This window comes from Haemaphysalis longicornis, unplaced genomic scaffold (assembly GCF_048455015.1).
Source record: "Haemaphysalis longicornis isolate Haplotype H1 unplaced genomic scaffold, Haemaphysalis longicornis Haplotype H1 scaffold_10, whole genome shotgun sequence".
NCBI lineage: Eukaryota > Metazoa > Arthropoda > Arachnida > Ixodida > Ixodidae > Haemaphysalis > Haemaphysalis longicornis.
The window spans coordinates 13,704,880-13,727,299 of NW_027526204.1; the positions used below are offsets into that span (position 1 = coordinate 13,704,880).

Sequence of the window (22,420 nt, forward strand, 5' to 3'; positions counted from 1 at the left end):
CCTGCCTAAGGCGCTGTGTAGCCTGGCATGGGCTTGATCCCCGGAACTTGGAAGCTGGCAAAGGTGCTTCGTTTTACGTTGGGTCTCTGCTAAAAATACCCAAGAGAACCATCATCAATTATGCACACCGATCGAATGGCCATCCCCCGCCAATGTGGAGTGAGCAGCCAAGCCGCAATTGTGGCAAGCAACAATCACACTTTTCTTACACAACAAGAAAGAAAGAAGACTGGCACGTTTCATGAAGTGTGTGGTGTCAAATCAAAAATGGCCTACGGGGGTTGTGGCATTATGGCCGCTGTGTGACATTTCTTGAGCAAGCCCGACTCATTGTATTAGTGACGCGTAAATTTTATCTTGAAGATTTGTGCTGCAAATTATGGCACGTTTGGTAAACACTTATTACATATAGCCAAGTCAACGGAAGAGCCATTGATGCAAGCGGTAATTCGATATACGCAAGTGCTCCATAAAAGCTCGGCAAGTACGGCTGAGCTAGCCGCAGCAACTGTGCTTGAGTGGAAAGTGTGAGGTATGCAGTGAAACCAACATGTCGGGGTACATACGGAGCTGTCGCATGTTCCTTCTGCCAGGTACACCACAAGATTGTGGTCACTGCCCGCAAACCCAACCTTGCTCTGCAACAGATGGAGGCCCTTCTGCATCTACCCCAGTTAGCATTTCACGAGGCTGGTCGTTTATGGGAGGCCACCAAGAACATAGTCTACTCGCACTTCAGCACCTGCTACGGGGGGGCAGTGATGGGAGAATCTGCTTTATTAAACGGGCTCGTGCATAGAGGCCCTTCCCATCTAGGGTGCCGCGATTCAAGCGTCCGCCGTACAGGGCGGAGGCACGTATGCGTTGACGCTGCCATTTTGGGTCACTCACTCGCTGCCGCTGCAAGTCATTGTATCAAAGCCACGCTGTAATAATCGCTGAAACGCGGTTTACTGGTCAAGTTTGAACAATCTTGTCTGTTTCGCGTTGCTGGGTCTTCTGGGAAATGAAAAGAACAGCACGTTGAGCACCTTGACCTTGTAGCGGCAGCCTGGGACCATTCAAAGGGTTTCTCCACTCTGTACGGCGGCGCTGGCATCCAGGCACCCTACCAACCATCTGTGTCAGATATTACGGATGATTCGTGGCTATTCTAACACACGCACAGACGGTCGACGAAGAAAGAAAAAACAACAGGACGAGCGCCAACTCGCAACTGAACTTTTATTGAAGAACGCAACTAAATGTAGACCAATACTCACCAAGCATCACGTGGCATACGACTGTTCACAAGCGGGCGCAATGATGCATTTTTTTTATTACTGCGCATGATACGACCAACTGATCACTGTATGCTTGGACCAGGATCTCGCATATTATCTAAGAATTCAATTTTTCCTTTGCTCACGCAATCGATTGGCGAGATATGCACATTTCCCCCAGCTTCGCAATACAGAAGACCTCGATCACTTCCCCCCATCGTCCTGTCTCACTTATCAATAAAAATTTAGTTCCAAGTCGGCACTCCTTTTGTTGCTTCGCTCTTCGTTGGCCATCTGTGCATGCTGTTAGAATAGCCACAAACCAGTACCAACTCACTCAGTTGCCCATTCTGTTGCATCACAAATGCTTCCAAGGTGCCTTCCACATCTTCACTAACGATTCTGAGCCCAGCTTCGTTCGCAGACCTGGTATACATCGTCAGCCTCTGGTGCTTGTGACCAGGAAAACACAGAATTTTGGATGCCAACAGGACGTGCCATGAAAAAACCTGTTGCATCGCGTCTCCATACCAGACATGAGCAGGCGAAGCATGGACGCAGTGTCACTTGGCTGGCGATGGGGACAGCTGCTTGCTCGGTGGGAAGGGCACAGAACGTGGACAAAAAAAAGGGCACACGCACTTTGACAGCGACAGCGCTGGCAACAGTACGCATTCGCAACTTGCTAGTTCGCCATGAGTGTAGCAAGGTATCGACATGCTTTGAGTAAACCTGTTTAAAACGCCTGCGTTAGGGTCAGGACACCATGACACTTCAGTGAAAGCAATGATTCCAAAAAAAGCAACTTCGTTGTAACAAGGGTGTTTCCTTTATGTGCCAATAGTGCTGAAAAATTGGTTCCCTTCATTCCTAATTGCAACAATAAACCATGTGTTAAGGGCATTATTTGGCATTAATGTGCAAACAGAAATGGTGGTACATGGTCTGCAACTGTTGCCACAACCTCAGTCACTACTGCCATAGTGTCCAGGAAAGTGTTTTTTTTTTAATTCTGTCACCGACGTATCGTGACTTAGGTAATCGTACTGTTCTTTTTATTGCCCTGGATCCGCATGGAAAAAGGCGCAACACTAAAATATTGTGACGTGGCAACGAAGGAGATGTATTCAGATAGTGTAATTACAAAAATAGACGGGATAGCGAAAGCAGACAAGGCAGCCGCGATGTCCCAGGAACTGAACGCGCACCAACATCAGCGAGCGTCGTCGTCTTCTCATCCCAGAGGGCGCATACCCGCAGAGCGGGGTTGGACACTGGTTCCGTTTATAGTAAGGAGCCAAGGAACGGAGCCCGTGACAATATGATCAGCGTCGTCTTACTTTGTGAGGGAGCAACAGGCCCCAAGCCAGTGCACAGGCTTACTTATCTAGAAAGAACCAAATGTGGGCTGCGACTGGTACATTATGAATGTTTCATGACAGGAGTGCGAGGGCGGTGTTGTCTAGAGGACAAGGAGATGGGGGCGCTTTAAGAGCTTCTTTCCCTCTCCACTTTCCCCGGAAAAAAAGCCGCATTAATAAAAACCACTGCCGACTTCACTGTTGCCTGCATCCATGGCCTAAGGGAGTAGACATGATTTGGTGATTACCGCAAGCCCCCCCCTCCCCCCCCCCCCCCCCCCCCCAAGGTCTATATACCCAACATGTAGTTCTTTGCTAAGGACACAGTACGTTGCATGTCTATTTTTAGCCCAACGTTTCATATACTAGGCACTGCACTGCTACTTCCTGTACCAGGGGCCACTGCAGCGCAGTTTGACCTACAGTGCTTGCATCTATCCGCAGTTCAAAACTGCACAAATATTCAAGGTAGTGTCAGAGTTGATTTCGAAGCGAAATCGATGATCTTATTAATTAGCTTCCATAGTCTGAAGTTTCAAAGTTCGCACAGCCGCAACAACTGTGCTTCTCACTACCACCGCCGCTAATACCGCTGCTAGTACCAACCTGAAAGTAGGTGTGAGCCCGGCATAGTGGTTGATTTTTTGGCATGGATTAAACACGCCTGGCTCAGTAACACCGTGGAGAAACACGAGAGTCCAGTCGGCTTGTTCTTAGCAGACAGTACATTACCCCGTTTGCAAGCTGTCCTTGTAAAGAACAGGGCAGTCGAAATTCGCTTTGGGAGGAAAACCTTTAATGCAACTCTTCAACGGCAACAGATGCCTGTGTCCACAGCAATGCACTCAAAGAACAATCCTGAAGGTAAGTACGTACCAAAGAGACACCTGGGCAACAAGGCACGTTCTAGTGGAATTCAGCCTTAACCAGCCCCTCGCTAAAAGGGCTTCGTAGAACTTTGTGCTTACAGCAGCCAGGGCCTCCGTTTTATCTGCATCTCTTCCCAACTGTACAAGTTCTGTATAAATATCCCTCCTCCCCGCCCACATCAGGTCTTCCCCTCCACTGCGTTCTCAAAGTGGTCGAGCAGCTTCTTGATGCCCTTGCTGTTGGGGCCTGTCAAGGCAGACAGCAACAGCGCGAGAACAGGACAAAGTGATTTGGGTGAAGTTGTGCAAAATCTCTTCCTCCAAACAACAGATTAGTCTCATGGGCTGTTTGAAAACCACTGCCACGAATGCCAGCTCTAGTGAGCTCTTTAAATAAAAAGAACCTATTTTCCGAGATGCCCTGATCTGCACTTACGTGGCATCACGTAAAAGCACTTGCTTCAAGTGGTTAGCCATCGTGAATGCACTGCGAAAAAGTGTTCGCTGCGGCCTCCTTCAAAATACTTGTGAATATGTTCAAAATAAGGAGTAGCAGTGTGCAATAAATAAGCAACTCGATTGTTTTAGATGCTGCTTCAAAATGTGCCTCGAGTATCTCTTTTCTGCCTTAGGGTCTTCGCTGTGCTGCTTCACAAGGCAAATGAAGTGGCATTTTTGCAACAGCATTGGTTCTAAGACAGAGGAGGCTAAGCTAAGCTAAGTTCAAAGGTGCCAAAGGATACACTTGGGCCACCAGGCCGTCCAGAGGTCGCATGGAGTTGGTCAGCTCTTCAAACTTGGCCATCACCTGGTACATCGCCTGAAAGAGAACAACATGCACAAGTTCTCTTTTAGTCCAGGCAGCCCGGATATGCGTATCTCTATGCTGCTACGTGCAGGATGTTTTGACAGTAATGGAGCCACTTTAAAACATCGATCGCCATTTGCAGTTCAGTTTTACATGAAAAACACATCTTACGGGTTGTTTAGTTCGACACATACAACCAGGGACTGCACTAAGCTGGTTATTTCAAAATCGAATAAACGTCTGCTTTTGTCCATGGAAGCCAAGCACTTAGCCTTCTGCACAGCACATCTTGGCCATGGTGCCATGGTCAACCAACGGGTGCCAACGGGTGCCATGGTCCGGTCATTGTGGCCGAGGTAACAGTTGTTTTTGTTCCACATCTAATGAACTAGGTAGGTGCAGCACCCAATTTTGGATGACAAATGATTTGAGCCAAAAAACACAACCTTAGTGCAACATTTGAACGCAAACGAGGGATCTGTTGACCAAGAACGAAAGAAAATATAATAAAGGTTTCAAAGTGACCCAGTTATCGTCGCAACACCCTGTGAACACACCCACCTTTTTTTTTATACATACATAGTAGTACAAACCCTAAAATTAATCGAGCAGCAAGCCAGCTGATGTCATGTGTTGAATTCTTCAGTGCTTTCACTGCCACTCACGAGATAACTCGGGTAACCACATACGCACACTCTCTGCCACGCCTGAGTGCACTCGTGTTGCCTCTTTGCCCAACTCTGTCGCTCCAGAGACAACTCGTGTGCAAAAATTACTGTGGGCGTGCCATGCCTTCTGTTGAGGAATCACATAAACGCACAGATCGTGCTGTGCACATCTTAGAAAACAGGCGGGGGGCATGTTTCTTCATTCATGTTGCTTCGTCTTATCCCAGCAGCACGGCCGTGGTGGCTGTGGCAAGTCAGACACAACCAAACAGCACTGAAGGGGATCTCGCTACCTTTAACTGCCAGCTGCCACTTTGCGTGGTACATTGTTTTGAAGAATATCGTACTGAAATGTTTTACAAACACTTGGGCTTCCTAATTGGCACATAATTATTCCTGTAATCATTTAGGCAATTCTTAGGCAATCACTTAGGCAATTCAGTACATTTTTAGTTGATAAGGTGATCTCGAATGAAGTGTTCACACGTCCTGCAGAGTGGCATACTGTGTTACGAGCCTAACATTTTCACCGAATGAACAAAAAAAAGAAAAACCTGCAGGGAATGCGGATTAGCTTTACAATACTCTGCAGCGAAAGGGTTAATCACGTGTTGATGACAGGCAGCTGCCAAAAGATAGTCCACAGGTTAGTTATTGTTGCCGATCAGGTAGCCAGGCACAATTACGAAACGTTTCAGTTGCTAGCAACCTTAACATGTGCCATTTTTCTGCCACAGTCACATGCACCTGAACAGCTTACTATTCTTTAATCTTGGCAGCTATTATTGAGGACACACAGCATGGGTGCTTGCATTAAACCATAAAAACACCTCTTGCACACACAAAAGACAGCAATGCAAATGATACAACGCGTTCCTTCGGCCGGAAATCGGCCGGACTGTATGTACCTTGCCACTCTGGGTGGAGACTGCTGGAAGAAGTGTGTTGCAAAAGCCACTTATTTGCAGCCATCTATCGGGGGACGAATTGCAAAGCATGCTTTCCGCACTAGACGAACAGAGCAGAACCGTGGGCCTGAAAATTTATATGCAGAAAACCAAAGTAATGATCAACTACCACCAGACAGCACAGCAGTTTGGGATAGGGGGCAAGGTAGTAGAAGTGGTAAAAGAATATATCTACTCAGGCCAAGTTGTGACCCCGGGCCCCAACAATGAGGCAGAGATAATTAGAAGGATCAGAATGGGATGGAGTGCATACGGCAGACATTATCAGATAATGAATGGCAGCCTACCATTGTCCCATAAGAAGAAAGTGTATGACAGCTGCATCTTACCCGTACTCACCTACGGGGCAGAAACTTGGAGGCTCACTAAGAGGGTTCAATTTAAATTGAGGACGACTCAGCGAGAAAATGGAACGGGAAATGATACGTGCAACATTAAGAGACAAGAAGAGAGCGGAGTGGGTCAGGGAGCAAACTAGTGTTAAAGACATATTAGTAGAAATTAAGAAGAAGAAATGGACGTGGGCAGGGCATGTAATGCGAAGGCAAGATAACCGCTGGTCATTAAGGGTAACAGAGTGGATCCCTAGAGAAGGCAAGCGTTGCAGGGGGCGGCAGAAAGTTAGATGGGCGGATGAGATCAAGAAGTTTGCAGGGACAAATTGGTCACAGTTGGCACAGGACTGGGGTAATTGGAGAATAATGGGAAAAGCCTTTGCCCTACAGTGGGCGTAGATAGGCTGGTGGTGATGATGATGATGACGATGAGGTGTCCCCTGGTGCGAGGCCCACTGCAATATGTGGAACACAAGTTGTGTGCGTAAGCCGACTTGGTTGACGCACTACTGGGCCCACCAGGTGGCACCCTTGGCAGCAGAATGGGTGACAGAGTCGTGGCCTGCCCGAATGGTTGCCTCGTGACAACGTGGGCACTTCTCGCTCGATCCATCCTTGCCACCCCCAACTCCTCACTCTCCCGCCTCCCCAGCCCCATTCCTGCTGAATCCTCCCCTGCCTTCCTCCCACACGCATGCCAACCACCTTCCCGGTCCCCCATTCCCTGCAGTATATGTCGAGGACGCCACCGGCACCGATGCAGTCTGGTGGTGCTGCCTGCTGCCTGCATGCAATCCAGGGCAAGCGATAGTATCGCAAGAGTGCCAAGCTGAGTCCCCCACACGTTATTTCTAACGGTGTGTTTCACACAACAATGCCACCTAGGCAAATGCACACAGAACGACTGAGGCGCTGTGATGCCATTTTTTAGGGGCGAAGCTCCTAAAGCCATGGGTCTGTCCATCCCTTGTGTCTCGTGGTACGTGACCGTCGCATGCTTTCGGAGATGTCGCAAAGTGGGCCGCGTTGCACGCGCAAGAACCGGCTGCAACCGGCAGCGCAAACTCGGCACCGGGAGCGCAAGCTTGTCTGTGTTCGCCAACGGAGGAGCGAGCGCACGTGCACTGTGAGGGGGAGATCACGCAAGAGATCACGCCACGAACGCAGGCAGTCGTTCTCGGAGATCGAACGAGACGCAAGGACCTTTGCTCGTTTCCTCTCGTCTTGTTCGGGCACAAGTTCGCCCTAAATAAAAGTTCTTTCTTTACCGTTGTGTCCCATCCTACGTGACAAATTGTGGTAGAGGTGCGGGGTAGTCCTCGATGGCGCGGGGTCTTTCACCAGGTCTGGGCCTGGGAGCATTGACTCCGAAAATAAAAGTTGATTTGTACAATGTACGCACACAGTCTTACGTCTTTCTTAATGATGTAATGGGCGAACTTTCACGGGAGAGTTACAGTTACCGATGATCTCCCCCTCTCGAGCTTCGCCCCACTTATCATCATTCATTCCGTGGATATGGTGTGATTTTTTAAACTGGCCGAGTTTTGGAGCTCCACAATGCTCCGGGGCGGGCATGGTGTGCATGCAGAGCAGCTACGCCCATGCTGTGAAGCCATCTGTATTTTCCCCCCCAACACACACACACGCGCGTAAGGAGGGAGCGGCTGCCCACCTTGATGTCGGAGTCGGCCATGTCGCACGTGCGGGTGATGCCCCGCTCATATAGCTGCATGCAGTCCACCGTCAGGGACGACACCTGCACTCAATGGAGAGGGGGGAAGAGGATGAGGAGGAGCTCAGAACAGCACACGCACGCTTTGTACAGGCCAGGCACAAAGTGTGGAGGAACCGTGCACGCGCCCATTTCATAGTAGTACTCCCGATACCGGGGATTTAATTACACGGCTGTGCTTATTACTCTGGACAGCACACCTGTGTACACCCTACGATTACGACGTCCACACTGTGTACAATACCTTGGCACTCGTGGTGCACACCTGGCCACACCATCAGAGCACATGCCGCCACCAGGGAGAAGCTCCACACACCTCCCACGGCTACCATTCCTCCTCACCCAACCACACTGGACCCTTTAAAGGAGTACTGACACGAAATTTTGGTGTTACGTTTTTTTCGCTGCTATGCGCGCCTACCAGCCCACTAATCATAGAATGACAGATTAGACAGTCGAGCGCAGCGTAAACATTCATTTACGGCATCATTTATTCGTGTCAGTTTCGGTTTCGACAAAACGAACATCGAGCGGCCGCCATGACAGGAGGTATCACGTGACGTCACCATTCTTGCCGTATCGTTGCCGCTCTAGAAGCGAGCGAGCGCACGCGCGGTGCCCAGACCGGCCGAGGTCTTCACCGTCCCCACAGGCCCGGGCAGCATGACGTCAGTCTCAAAACCATGACATGTACACACGCCCGAGCAGCGTGCGCCAACCACAGCCAGCGCGTCGGCTTCGCCACAGGAGCCCCGACGTCGGCAGTTTGGGGCAAGTAGCAGACGATGTCATGTCGGCCCGCTCTGGGCTTTCTTGTGCGAGCGAAGATTAAAATGGACTTCAAATATGTTTCGCTGAACGGTTGCTATTGAAACTTGCAGGGAGATATCTCCTGATAAAAAGGAAGCGTTCTACATAATTATCTCAGCTTTGAAATTTCGTGTCCATGAAGAGAAAACACAAGTTTGGTTCATTCAAAAGACTGCCTCGTTAGAATCATACTGACACCACTTTTAACGTAAACTTCGCTCAAATTAGCTATAAAATTAGGGAAAAATAAAATGGGCATGCGGCCCACTAGCTCATTTCCCGCAACAGAACCTATGATGTCATACCAGACAGCTCTGCGATTGGTGGAGGGCAGCAAAAGCAAACGCAAATTAGGCAGAGCTTATAAGTTTGCCAAACTAGCTATTTGCACTTAAATTTAGGGCACACTCTTTTTAAAGCCCTAAGAATGGTGGGACAAACAGTGGAAGTTACGAAAGCACACGTAAACATACAAGTACCGATGCGTATACTGCCGTTGGTACTGCGCGCACTATGCTTGGCTTAGCTGCACAGGACTGCGGGGCTTTGGGGTTGTTTCAGACGACACTGGCCAATTGACGCAAACGACAAACGATGCCTTACGTGACCACATTTGTCGAGCGAGCACCATAAACAAAACAAGCCAGGCACAAATACGTTCACAAACCAAAGGCAGAAAACGGCTTGCCACGGTGTGGTGGTGCCATCTAGGTTCACTAACGGTAAAAAAGGCCCTGTGATGTCATTGCAGACACGAAAACGCACGATTTAGCGGGAAAATCAAAATTTTAACTTACATTAATTAATTTCTCAGTGAATAAAGCATCGTTTGCATTCGTACAAGTGCTGGGGGCACTATAAAACACGAAATCTTTCGAATAACACAAACTTGTGTTTTGTCTTCATGGCTCCTTTAAGCTACGGCAGCTGAAGGCTCGAAGTCGCCAATGCCTGAGGGATGCCACCTCGGTCGGCATCCCTAGTCCTCTGAAAGCCCTCACACACCCAGGGGAGATCAAGGCTAACAAAATCCACGCCAACTTGGCCCTGACCCCTCCTATCGTGCATAAATGGACAGCCCCCGCTATAGTTGCATCTCCCCAGCACTGCTCCTACTGCAACGCCCATTGCAGGCCGAACTCAATTCATTTACTCTGGAAACGTGCACAACTCTCCTCTCTGGCCAAGCGTGACCCGCAACAGAAGCAGACCGCCTGCAACGAATGAGGACGAATCCTTCCCTCCTTGAAGTGACCGCCCAATTCACCATACCAAACGGCTTATGCAAGCTCGTCTAGCAGTCTGAACCAGCTCCCCTCACAAGTGCTCCTCTAAAGAAGCCCCGAGAGCCCATCAGTGAACTCCAGCTCCTCTGCAAGGAAACGTGAACATGCCATTGTCGGGTGAACTTCATGGTGACCTTTTACACATCCTCGTGGATTTCTGCGCGTTCTTTCTTCAACTATCCACTCAATTCACCCCCCAGGGCCTTCGTGCCTCCTTTCCATTAATATACACTGGTACTACTGCTACTGCCACTGCTGCTGCTACTACTATACTCATAATAAAGGCCTGGATAAATACACAGCCCCTGCACTGCTACACTGACAGCCAGGTGCGTTGTTGATAATCTACACCCAAAATCTGAAACGATTCCACAAGCTTGCACCACACTTCTGAGCAATATGGGTCGTTATTCCCAGGGCTCGTCAGTAACCAACTGCCTGTGCAGAATATCTCCCCAGACTATGTCTGGCTGGAAAGCATCACCTCGTGTGAAGAGCTGTGTAACGAAACTTTGCGGTGTTTACGCTCACATCACATGTCAGCCCTTGGAAGGGCATAACTGAGATTACAATACCATGACAGGGGCTTGTGCAAGAGAAGGACCGCCCCTGAAAACAGCTGTGAGTCGCGCGTTAATGTGTACAGCATAATATAGATTATGCCATGTGTTCTAATCAAGGCGAATATAACCGGTGCATGTTTGAGATCTTTCGTACAGTATTGCTATGCCGTGTATAACTGCACTTAAATTGCATTTTAGTCAATGCTGTAAATAATTAGCAGCTGAAGTTTTAAACTGAAAGACAGGATGTAGCTTCTGAGGTATGTTTCAACTGCCACACAAAGGGCTACCCGTATTTTGAAAGAAAGTCTATTGTCCCAGCAATCTCCTCCCGCAACAATTATAAAATCCATTCACCATCACCGAAGTTACGCGCAATGAGAAATTGTGCATAATCGTTCCCTCTCAACTTGACCACACACTAAGTGACGAAAGTTGCACGCTCTCTCCCGGAGAGGAGAACAGCTCGTGGCATCCTCTTCGGCGACCTTCAATATATCAGAGTCCAGGGAGTTTTCTCCTTTCCTCCACAACGTTGAGGGGTCTATTTCCAGTCTAGTGCAACAAAAAAGCAGGCATGGCAACCTGCTTGCAAGCATGCGCTCAGGATGGTATGGCATTTGTGAAGCAATAAACGTTTGTTGTCGAGTGGTCTCGTTGAAATGGAAGTATTGAGTTCATCACTCAAACTCCACATGCACTCAAAACACAAAAGAAACGCAAAAACTGTTCGTACAGGTTCAGGCACAGAAGAGGTTGGTGCACAGCACCGACAATGGCGGATCGCCGCAGGAAATGCAAGAAATAAACCGTAAAGTTGACCAGCAACAGCCAATAGGACAGCCGCCGCTGTCACGACGTAATTACAGCAGTGCCAGTGGTGCATAATGAGGGAAATTGAAGAGAGCGTGGTTGGCTTTTCTCCCGTCTTTCACAGCAATTTGCGTGCTCACTGCTTCACGTGCACATGTAATACAGTAGAATCTCGATGATACGATTCTGGGTGATACGAATTTCGGGATGATACGAATTCTGAAAAGTCCCGGCAAAATTGCATTGTTTGCAATGGGAAAAATTTCGGCTGTTACGAACGGACCTGCGCGGCCCGGCGGATGATACGAACGAGCCGACGAGGCGCCCGAGTGCCGAACAAGCAAGTGATGGCTCTCTCTCCCCATTTGTCACTCTTCTTTCTCCAGAAACGGCCGGGCTGTTGTTTTCTGCTCGCGAAAACGCGCCCCGCACGCCCCATGCGCGCTGCGAAACCTCTCGCACGCTGCGCGCGCCGCGGCCGGCGGCGGCAACATGGCGGCGGCTTCGGCCGCGAAGTGGCACGGCCGCTTGAGCGACTGCTTCTAGCCGCTCTTTAAAATGCCGCTCAACGCAGACACGAAGTTTCTTGAGCAGTAAAGGAGCTGATAACGTTGGCGAAAACGGTACTATAAAACACCATCCGCGCCGCTAGTGAAAGCGCCCATAAAATATCTGCCGGAGTGCTAAGCCTAAACATTTCGGGCGGAGCCAGCGGGCTGTGTCGATCGTTTCGCAAGTCGTCAGCGTCTTTTTCTGACCGAGGTAGGAGATACCACGGGCGCGAAATTGTCAATGCGGCCGTGAAAAGGCGTGCGAATCGCGTTCAAAAACGCACCATGCGGTTCACGCTTGACTGTTCACGTTGACGGTTCACGTGTAGCGAGCTTGGACACCGGGAGTGAGGAGACAAGCGCGAAGCTAGGCGAAGCGTTACGCGCTCCAGAAAGGACTGCTTTGTGACGTGGGGGTTAAAAAAAAGCAGATAAAATCACGGATTTGTTCACGCGAAAGTAAGAAAAGAAATAAACGAAAACTTTTTCCAGCGCTCAATTTTTTGGTCTGTGTTGGTTCATACGAATTTCGGATGATACGAATATTTTTCGCGGTCCCGCGAGATTCGTATCATCGAGATTCTACTGTATTTGGCTCAGGTATTACTGGTAGTGTAATCTAAACATCGCGCAGGTTTACTTGCACTGCTCAAAGAGTGTTGCAGGGTTGCTTTAAGACCGCAACTTTCAAGGGACTGCACGAAAGCATCGTGTGACCGGGGTGTCGTGCGATCGAGGTATGGGTAAATTCCACCCTAGCAGGTGGTCTCACACGACAAATTGGCTATGAACGCATTTAAACTACTATACTTAGCGCCTTCTTGCGTAATCTGTTAACATTTAGCTAAAATCCCTAGTTTCTAGAAACAGAAACGCCTATTTCGTGCCTCCCTCTCCTTTATGGAGTCTGCGCTGGACTGCCAAGCCATGCGCTGCGTGCCATGCAGTCGCCATGGCGTCTGGCGTGAACCCGCTGGCACTGCGCCTCACGGGCAGGCGAGAAGCTGGGAAGGCCAACAGGGCCGAGCAAATTGAGAGTGGAAAAGGCGAGAGTGTGTTTCTGCCAACGCCAGGAGAAACAAAACGATAGTACGAGGCAATGATAGAAAACAGGCGGGAAAGAAAGGAACGGAGCGACAAGCACCTTTCAAAGACACTGATAACCAGTAAGCAAAGAGACGGGCAGAGAGAACGTCATGAAGGGAAGGAACTTGGACCGAGTGGGCCAGGAAAGCGGGTGTCCGGTCATCGCCGTGGGGTTGTGCAGTATGTGTTTTTACTTTCGTCGGCTTCAAATTCACGGTCCACCAGCCACCTGGACTTTGACTTGTCGCGGTTGGCACGTTGGCGTTCCGCTGCTGCGTGGGGCCGTTGGAGGTTACCTCCCCCCCCACCAGTACCCGCCTGCTTGCTTGCGTCTGCTTAGCAAGTAATCTGACCCACCTGTGGACCTTGCACATCAAGCAGTGCCAGCGGGCGGTAAGAAAAAAGAATGGTCGGCACGAGCCGGCGAAGCGGTGTATTGATTGATTGCAGGGTTTAATGCACCGACGCAACGCAGGCGATGAGGCGTGCCGTAGTGGAGGGCTCCAGATTAATTTTGACCACGAGGGGATCTTTAACGTGCGCCGAAATCTCGCACACACGGGTGTTTTTGCTTTTCGCCTCCATCAGAAAAGCGGCCGCCGCGGCCGGGAACTGAACCCGCGTCCTTGTGCTCAGCAGCACAACGCCTTAGCCACTGCAGTGGGTGCAGAAGCGGTGTAAAATGTGGGGAAAACGCTCGTTCACCCCTGCCAGGATCCTTCGCATAAAGCAGATTGCGTACACTCAAGTGCCATATCAACAGCGTTTTTAATGCATTGTTTCTAGGGGAGTTTGCCAGGACCACGGTGGTCCGTCGTAGAATGCGGGTCGTTGTAAGACTAAGGGACATATCGTTGGGGGTTTCACGGTATGGGACGTTTTACTGCTATAAAATACCACTTTTACCTTGTTTCTACCTCTGAGGTAGACTATGACCAATTATGTTTTGCAGTAACTAGCCCCTGCTTGATCATGACTAGTACTGTGGTCATTTTGCGACATTGGTGAAACACAACACAGCCCTTCCTGTCACTTCTGAGCACTTCAACAGTCAGCGAATCACGCTATTCTAATTCACTCGGATGTCCGAAGCACTTGTGCAAAGTGGTACCACTCACAAAAACCTTCGGAAGAACAGAAAGACTAAAAGAGGCAGAAGAACTGAAACCTCGTCCGGAGTGCAGACTTGGTTTGTAAAATTTGGGGTCTGCACAATTTTCCCATTTGGTGTGCAAAATATGGTCTGGCTGAAAAATAGGGGGGGCGGGGAACAGACATCAAACCAGGCTAAAATCACTCTTTCTGCCATAATGCCATTCGAGACAAGTTTCCCACTCTGCTTTCTGGTGCGATTTTATGTCACCTTACAAAGCCCACCAAGCGAGGGGTGAGTAGTGTGTCTTTCGGTATTGCCTACATGCATGAACAACGTTTCAAAATGTGGCCTCTTCACTGGCAGTGTTGCACTGCCTGCAATCAGAAGACACCGCACTCCATCGAGTGACAGCACCCGGAACGGCCCGACGACCCACCCCGTGCATGGCGGTGGTGAGGCTGTCGAGCAGTGTCTCGACCGAGGCGGCCACCGTGCGGGCCTCGGCCTCTAGGTCAGCCAGGGCACCCGGGTCCACCACCCCCAGCCGGCTCACGCTGGACAGGGAGGAGCACGACGACAGGAACGGGTCTGCACAGCGGGGCAGCCAACAACGAGACGGGGGTTGAAGTCACCTCCTGGTCACATCTACGGCATTGCGAGTGGCCAGTTCATTCTAGCAGTGATCTCTTGCGTTGAAGCAGCTCACTACCCCAAAAATGCTCGAGGTCGGCAATACCCACATACCGGGTGCGCGAGGTATTTGAGAACAGAATGTTGACGTTAGGCACAACAGAATATCTTCAGCAAAATCAGACATCAAAAGAACGTGTTGCTGGGCGTGTTGGTTGAGGTCTACAAATATACTGAGTGGCGCAAATACACAACACGCAAGAAAGAAGACATGGACAGGCGCCTGTCCGTGTCTCCTTTTTTATGTGTTATGTACTTGCGCCACTCAGTATATTTGTAAAATCAGGCATATTTTCACCAAACTTCGCAGAGCACTTCTCATATGGTTTATTTCCAAAGACTACTCAGTGAATTCGCCATAGACAGTAATAAGTGATTCAAATCGGCTTCGCAAACGGCTGCATGCACGGATCAGCTGCTCCTTAAGATGTTGGCCATTGAGTGAGAAATGGCGGCCTTCAGCGAGTCTTTGGTATTGTGCGGCCCTTTGTTGGCCTCTCTCTCAACAACACTGCCCCAGACATAGTAGTCGAGTGGATTCAAATCTGCGTAGCTAGGAGGCCACAAGCTGGGTGTGACATGGTCGCAGAAGTTGCCAGCCATGCCACTATTGGGTGACGCAGGCGGTGTGGACAGGAACCAAATTTTGCTGAAAGACATATGGTCTTCTTTTAAAAACACTCTCTATCCATGGCTTTATAGCAGTGGCCAGCACATCCACGTAACCGGCAGCATTAACGCGGAGTCCTGAAAAAGATGTGTGGCAGTGTGACGTCACCCTCATTGTGGACAACGAATAACACCACCACCGGAGAAATTGGGGGGTTCTGACGATGTCTGACCACTGACTCTGCTTTTTCCTTTTTGCCAGATGGCACGTCATCGCCACAACACATCAGCTCTGTCCGTACCTTGTAAGCAAAAGACTTCGCTCCTTTGAGAAAAGTGGCAATTTCCGAGCCACTGGGGTGTGGGGCCAGGGCGATGAGGACTGCATGGCGTTTCACTTCCTGCTTCAACTTGTACACTTTCATCTTTGAACAGACTGCACAGTACGAATGATAAGTGGTCGACGAACAAGAAGCCGCACGCCTAGAAGCCATATGATGAGGCTGCTGCAGTCTATGGCGATAACAAATAGCGTTCTCAAATACCTCGTGCGCCCGGTACAAGTTTTGTGGCAGAGAAATGCCGACAGACTTGCGTTTTCTTCTATTACTGAAATGATTTTCAGCTTGGGCAACTGGGACTTTTCTAGTTTGAAACTACACACAAAGCTGCCAACACTCAAAGCACTCTTCAAGAATCTAACACGGATTATTTTTTTTGCACTTGCAGCTCTTGCCAGGTTTGTCTTCCCTGATCGCGTAACCTTCTGTGATAACATGACCAGTTCAAACGCATGTTGCAGCCATTAAAAGTTTGTCTTTGTTAATTAGCAACTTCTTTCACTTCAACACGTAATTCTATGCAGCTTTCGCAAGCCAGCTGGACAAGTGTTCTCCGTATCCCCTCACTTCGTCTGCCGTTGCTTTTTGCTGCGTTGTGAAGACTTTGCTCAACGGAAAAATAAAACGGTCACAAATTAATGCCACAAAATGTAAAAGGCATTGTAACGCTCATTAAGGGGAAAAAAATGTAATTTTGTGTCTAGAAATGGGAAATTTCACGATGCAGCACAGGATATCACTACCCAAGAGATCAATATGGATCCACCTCTGCTCTTGACGAATGGCACTACAGTGCAAAAGTCACTGCAGAGTAACGTCATACAAACCACATCCCTAGCCACAACAACCCCTCCCGCACCACGGTATCTCAGTGGCTAAGACAACCAAGAATACTTTTCTGATGGAGGCGAAAAGTGAAAATGCCAGCGCACGGTAGAGATACCCAGGAGGTTGAAATTAATCCGAAGCCCCTTAGAACGGCATATTTCATGGCCCAGGCGTAGTGGCTTTGGCGCACATATGTATTACTGGGCGGCTGTGAGCTGAGACATCCCTTGTTTCGGCCACGTGGCTGCCAGAACTATGTTGGTCAACACCAGGTAGGGCCACTGCTTTCTTCAGAATGGGACTTAAATTGCAGTGAAAGCTCGTAATTTAGTGCAACGCCGCCCGAGGAGTGACCTCAGTGAAAGGGTGGCGCCACCGCGCGGCGGCCAAACGCAGCATATGAAGCTCTCCCATTGAGTTACGGAGCAGTTTCGTGACCAGTAAAGCATTGAAGGACTCTGGTATAACTCATGATGTCACCCGTGCGTCGGCGTCCGCAGCAGCCAGCCTCCCCCTACACTATAAAAGGGCCCATCTCCCCGCGAGGGGGACTCGAGTAAATGCGTCGCATTGGGGGTGGCTCTGATACATATCTGGACACATGGCACGTGCGTGAAACCGGGCGTCCACTGTGCGAATAAAAACATCCCCCTCGCGAGGGGCACGGACAAATGCAGAGCATTTTATAGTGTAGGGGGAGGCTGTCTGCTGCGGACGCCGACGCACGGGTGACATCGTGAGTTATACAAATGCTCTGCATTTAAAAGGAATTCGGCGGCACCAAATTGAAGAGAGTTAACCGCTGCTTTGAATCCCTTGTACAACTAGGAGTGAATGCTCCGAGGCATGCCCTATCCTCGGTATTCAATGGCGTGGAATGCATGCAGGCAACCAAGTGTGCGCCACCATATCTGTGGCCAAGCATCTGTTTATCTGGTTCGAAAGAAATTGACAGCGAGAGCGAACGCCGAGAACCGCCCCATCACGGCACGACCGCGCCACGACCACGTCACAACTACATCACGATCACGCCACAACTGTTGTTGCTCCCGCGCCAAACTACGACGCATGCGCGCCCCACCTGTTGCTGAACGCGATCCGAGCACGCAGAGAACATGCGAGGAGCAGCGGAGAGCAGGCGAGGAGGAGTGGGGGAGAGGGCGCACCTGGAACGGCTGTTGCAGACGCCGAGGCACGCCAACGCCGACAACGCCGGGTGACATCGTGAGTTAAAGAAATGCTCTGCCTTGACTCATTCAAACTACGCCAAGAAGCTGCTGATACAACGCATTCACTACCACCAACTCCCCAAACACTAAACGTTAACACAATACAGTTGAACCCCTTTATAAGAGACACGTACCGGGGAGCAGTTTCTGTCTCTTATACGAGATGTCTCTTATAAGCAGGGTACCATGCTTTCACTTGCTAATCAGACCCTAGTTCAATGTGGGCACCGTATGACTAAAATAAGCTCAAAAGAACGCTACAGCATGTTTCAAAAGATTCATTCTAATTATTGTTTGGTCCCAGAATTTATGAAACTTCGTTTGCTTCATGACTGTATTTACACTGTTTTTTTACAACCGATTCTACAAGCTTTTTTTCCTTTCCTTGTTTGTGGAAGATGAATCATAGATGTTGGGTTCACAAGCCTGATGAATAACCAGAGCGCACAGCTTCTTCCGCTGTGTGGTCAGGCTATTCATTACGCTTGCAGGACTCAACGTCTGCAGTGCTTCTTGATTGGGAGCTACGCGAGTAGGAGAGCCCGCATATGTGATCGCGCTCCATCCAATGAATGGCAGTAAGCTTCAACTACTTCTGTCAGTTGCATTTCCATTGGCAGGGCTTCTCATTGTCATTTCATAGCTGACTGAACCACTTTGTGTTTGCTGAAGTTATAATAAATAGCGGCTGCACCTGTCTGTCGTCCACCTGTGTTTCCACAATGGAAGCAACTGCAATTAGTGACTGGTGACACTGCATCTGAAGTTAAAATGCCTGTTACAAGCGAGATTATTGATTAAAGTTCAAGGATGACTTGTCCCTTATAACCAACTGTCTTCTACATCCAATGTCTGTTATAAAAGAGGTCAATTTAATGGGAAAGATAGGGCAGCCAACCATGTGGGTGAATAGTGTCTCTTATACCCATTTGTCTCTTACATCAGTGTCTCTTATAACGAGGTTCAGCTGTACACCCACCCCCTATGCGACGCATTTACTCGAGTGCCCCTCGCGGGGAGATGGGCCCTTTTTCGAACTCGAAGGGGACCATAAAATTGTTCAAATGAAGCGGTGTTCGAATTAGCGGGCAGAAGCCGGAATGAATAGACATCGCACCAGACTGCGCGGGCGGAACACGAAGAAGCCACCTCTGAACTCGTTACTGCGAATGAGGCACTATACTACGCATTTGCTGCGCATGCCGCGTGATCGTAGGCCCAGACCAGTGGCCGTGGCACGAACAAAACCTGCAACTTTGGCAAGCGCCGGTGGCACCCGCTGCAGAAGCAAAACAAGCTGTCGCAGCATGCACACTACACTGTTTATTTGCTTCACTGTTCTGCATCTCTGGTTTGGATTTCAAACGCGTTGCACTCCGGGCCGGTTTATTCTGCAAGGAGAGATGGAAAATACGGGATCCCAGTTCGAATTAACCGTTCTGGATACTGACGCGCTCCAAATACCGGGAGCTTTCCCCCATTGAAATATACTGTGCTGTGCTGGGACCATTGATTGATTGTGGGGTTTAACGCGCCGACGCAACGCAGGCTATGAGGCGCGCCATAGTGGAGGGCTCCGGATTAATTGTGACCACGCGGGTATCTTTAACGTGCGCCGAAATCTCGTACACACGGGCGTTTTTGCTTTTCGCCTCCATCAGAAAAGCGGCCGCCGCGGCCGGGAATCGAACCCGCAACCTTGTGCTGGGACCAGGGCATCAGTTCGAATTAACCGTAAGTTTGAACTAATCGCGTCCGCATTAACGAGCTTATACTGTGATAGGATTCTGGGTGGATTTTAAAAAGTTCTGAGCAACAATTGATGCCTAAAATGGCAAGAGCAATTCTCGACGTCATGCTGGTATCGGTGTCAATTTGACTTTGAAAAAAATTCCAGCTCCTCGAAGAAGCGGGGCCCCCACCTGTGGTGACCTTGGCCGTGGGGCTGCTGAGCTTGATCTTCTGCTGGAGGTCCTCAGCAACGAAGGTGACCATGTCACCCTCGTAGGTGAGTGTGCCAGGCAGCTCAGACAGGCCACTGGCCACCGCCCCCGCGTGCGAGTCCTCGAACACCTCCTCCGCCAGCGAGGAGCTCGTCGTCACCTGGCTGTCCGTCATGGCGGCTGGGAGACGGCTGCCGGACTGCTGCTGCTGCTGCCTGCTGACCGCCAGGCTCTGGGGCCTGCAGGGAGGCAGGGCTCCAATGAAACGCCTCGTTGGGCGAGCTGCTTCATGGTTCGGAAACAAGGTTCGCTGCAGTGACAACAAGGACGGGCACTAACCTACAACTGGTTTTACTGAAACCGGCATGCATATGTATAGTGGGCATAAACACACACGCGCACATAATATTACGATACCTCTTGCCTCAGGATCCAGGTGTGTGCAATGTACTTTTAGACACTTTGAATGCACAGGGGGAAGGGGAATTAGCTTCACCCAGGCCGTTTCACGTCAGTAGATCATGTACTGCAGGTGAATCAAATGCATTCACTCCAGTGGCTCCGTAGACTGAAAGGCTCAATAAGCATTGCACACTCACCCCCTACTGTCTTCCCACGTTCTAACGAGAACCACCAAGTACAGCATGCGAATAGAACCCTTTGTTGGTGTTCCTTCACTGATGGCATGACACATACCTAGGCGGGGGATTGGCCAAGAAAAAGGGTAGCCCTTTGGGGCTAATACGCCCACCTCATAACACTATAAATAAACGAGTGTGCAGAGTCGAAGTGGAGAAGCGGCCACGCAATTACACAACATAATTGCAGGAGAATTATGGGGATCGAAGAGAGCCATTTCCTCGCCTGCTCGAGCTCGCCGTGCGCGCGGCGGCGGCCTCCCGCTCTTCGCGGTGTATCTGGTCGACGAGCTCGTTGATGCCCTGCGTGGCGTCCTGCACCTCGGCCAGGTCGCAGATCTCGCCCGGCAGCAGGTCGTCATCCTCCTCGCCCTCGAGGCAGATCTCGCTGTACGAGGCCGTCATCGCGTCCGGCATCTCGTCCGAGTCGCCGCCGCCGCCGTCGATAGACGCCGACACGGACGGGCTAGCCGTGTCTTCCTCGTCGCCGCTCACCGAGGCGCTGACTGCGCCGCCGTCGGCTCGTCCCTCGTCGTCGTCCGCCCGGGACGCGCGGTTGTCGAGGTACTCCGGGTTGGGAGGCCCGTTTTCTACGCTCATGTTTGACGATTTGTTGTCCATTCGGCGCACGAAGCTACCCCGGGTGCACAGACAAGTCAGCCGAAACGCCAGCGAACTGTCATCTCTGGAGCAGAAATTGCTCTTTGCTCAGGACGACTGTTCAGCAATACTCGCAACGCCGCGGATAGTAGGCTATGACCGCAGGCACGGGCTCTCATTTCTGTGTCGGCGCTTAGCGTTCACGACCGCGGAGTTCAAACGCCAAGAACACGAGCGTTGTTGGATGACAACGCCTCCTCCTCAAGCGGCATGTTGTGGTTTCGTTTGAATGGCGGTAACAGCATCAGCATAAAGAGGCTTCGTGTGAGCTATGACCACTTAGCTACACGCCTGCTCGACCACAAAACACTTCGACACAGAACTGAGGAGAACTTCGACTGGTCGAAAGCAGGTAGATATCAGATAACACGCAACTCAACTCGCGACATCAACAAAACACCCACACAAAAGCAAACCTTCGCCACGCTCGCCCTCCTCCCTCACAGCCATGCTCACAGCCTTGGTCACTGCTATTCGGATAGCGACCCCGAGTAGCCCGAGGACTGCCCCAAGATTGCACGGAAGGCGTAAAAGTGTACTTTTGCATGAAATTGGCGTATTAAACCGCAAAGTACGGTTTAATACACACGCACGCAGTTTTTTTTATAGAAAAACTGCGCGTCAAAGACAAGACGTACAAAAAGAGACAGGACGGGTGCAGGACGGGCGCCTGCGCCCGTCCTGTCCTCTTGTACTAGTCTAGCTTGTACTTGACGTTCTACTCTTAAAATGCTGTACCAACTAGCCCAACAACATGCTGTACCTCACGCAGTCCTTGGACCGTCGAAATATCTAAGGCGCCATTCGTTTTTCAGATACAGTAAAAATAGAAGACATGGTTTCACAGTTTCGTTTTAGAGCGCAGCTTTTAAGCGCCGGCTCCTGTGGTTTCGCGTCGCCGTCGATCTCGCTGACCATGGAGGTCGCTGACCGAGTGAACGAAGCGGACATCGCGAGATAGAGCGAGAAGGAAAGGAGAGGAGGCAAGTATGATGAAATTGTGAGGCGGGCCTCGCGAGACATGCGCGGCAGCGCGCGCCGTCGCGAGTATCGCTGATGACGCGACCGACGCGACCACTTTCTGGGACGGCAGGTACGCGCCGTCACCGAGGAGACTGCAGTCCGCGCTGCGCTCAAATTTCGCATAGGGAGTGTCGTAATTTTTTATTTTTTTTTGCCTTGCATGTACATCATTTCTACGTAAATAAAGTGTGGAAAGACAGGCAAAGGATTATTAATAGGGCACTTGCGTAACACGACTAAGAGAGTGT

General features: G+C 50.2%; 1 protein-coding gene across 1 annotated transcript; it reads right to left on the reverse strand.

Moving 5' to 3' along the window:
* Positions 1-3,397: 3,397 nt before the first annotated feature.
* Positions 3,398-21,625, reverse strand: Borcs6 (BLOC-1 related complex subunit 6). Its single transcript, XM_077688910.1, has 6 exons — positions 20,716-21,625; positions 19,831-20,090; positions 14,648-14,799; positions 7,947-8,030; positions 4,236-4,312; positions 3,398-3,729 (listed from the first exon to the last, which is right to left on the reverse strand). The coding sequence occupies exons 1-6, from the start codon at positions 21,108-21,110 to the stop codon at positions 3,672-3,674; spliced, it is 1,026 nt and encodes a 341-aa protein (XP_077545036.1). The 5' UTR covers positions 21,111-21,625; the 3' UTR covers positions 3,398-3,671.
* Positions 21,626-22,420: the final 795 nt, after the last annotated feature.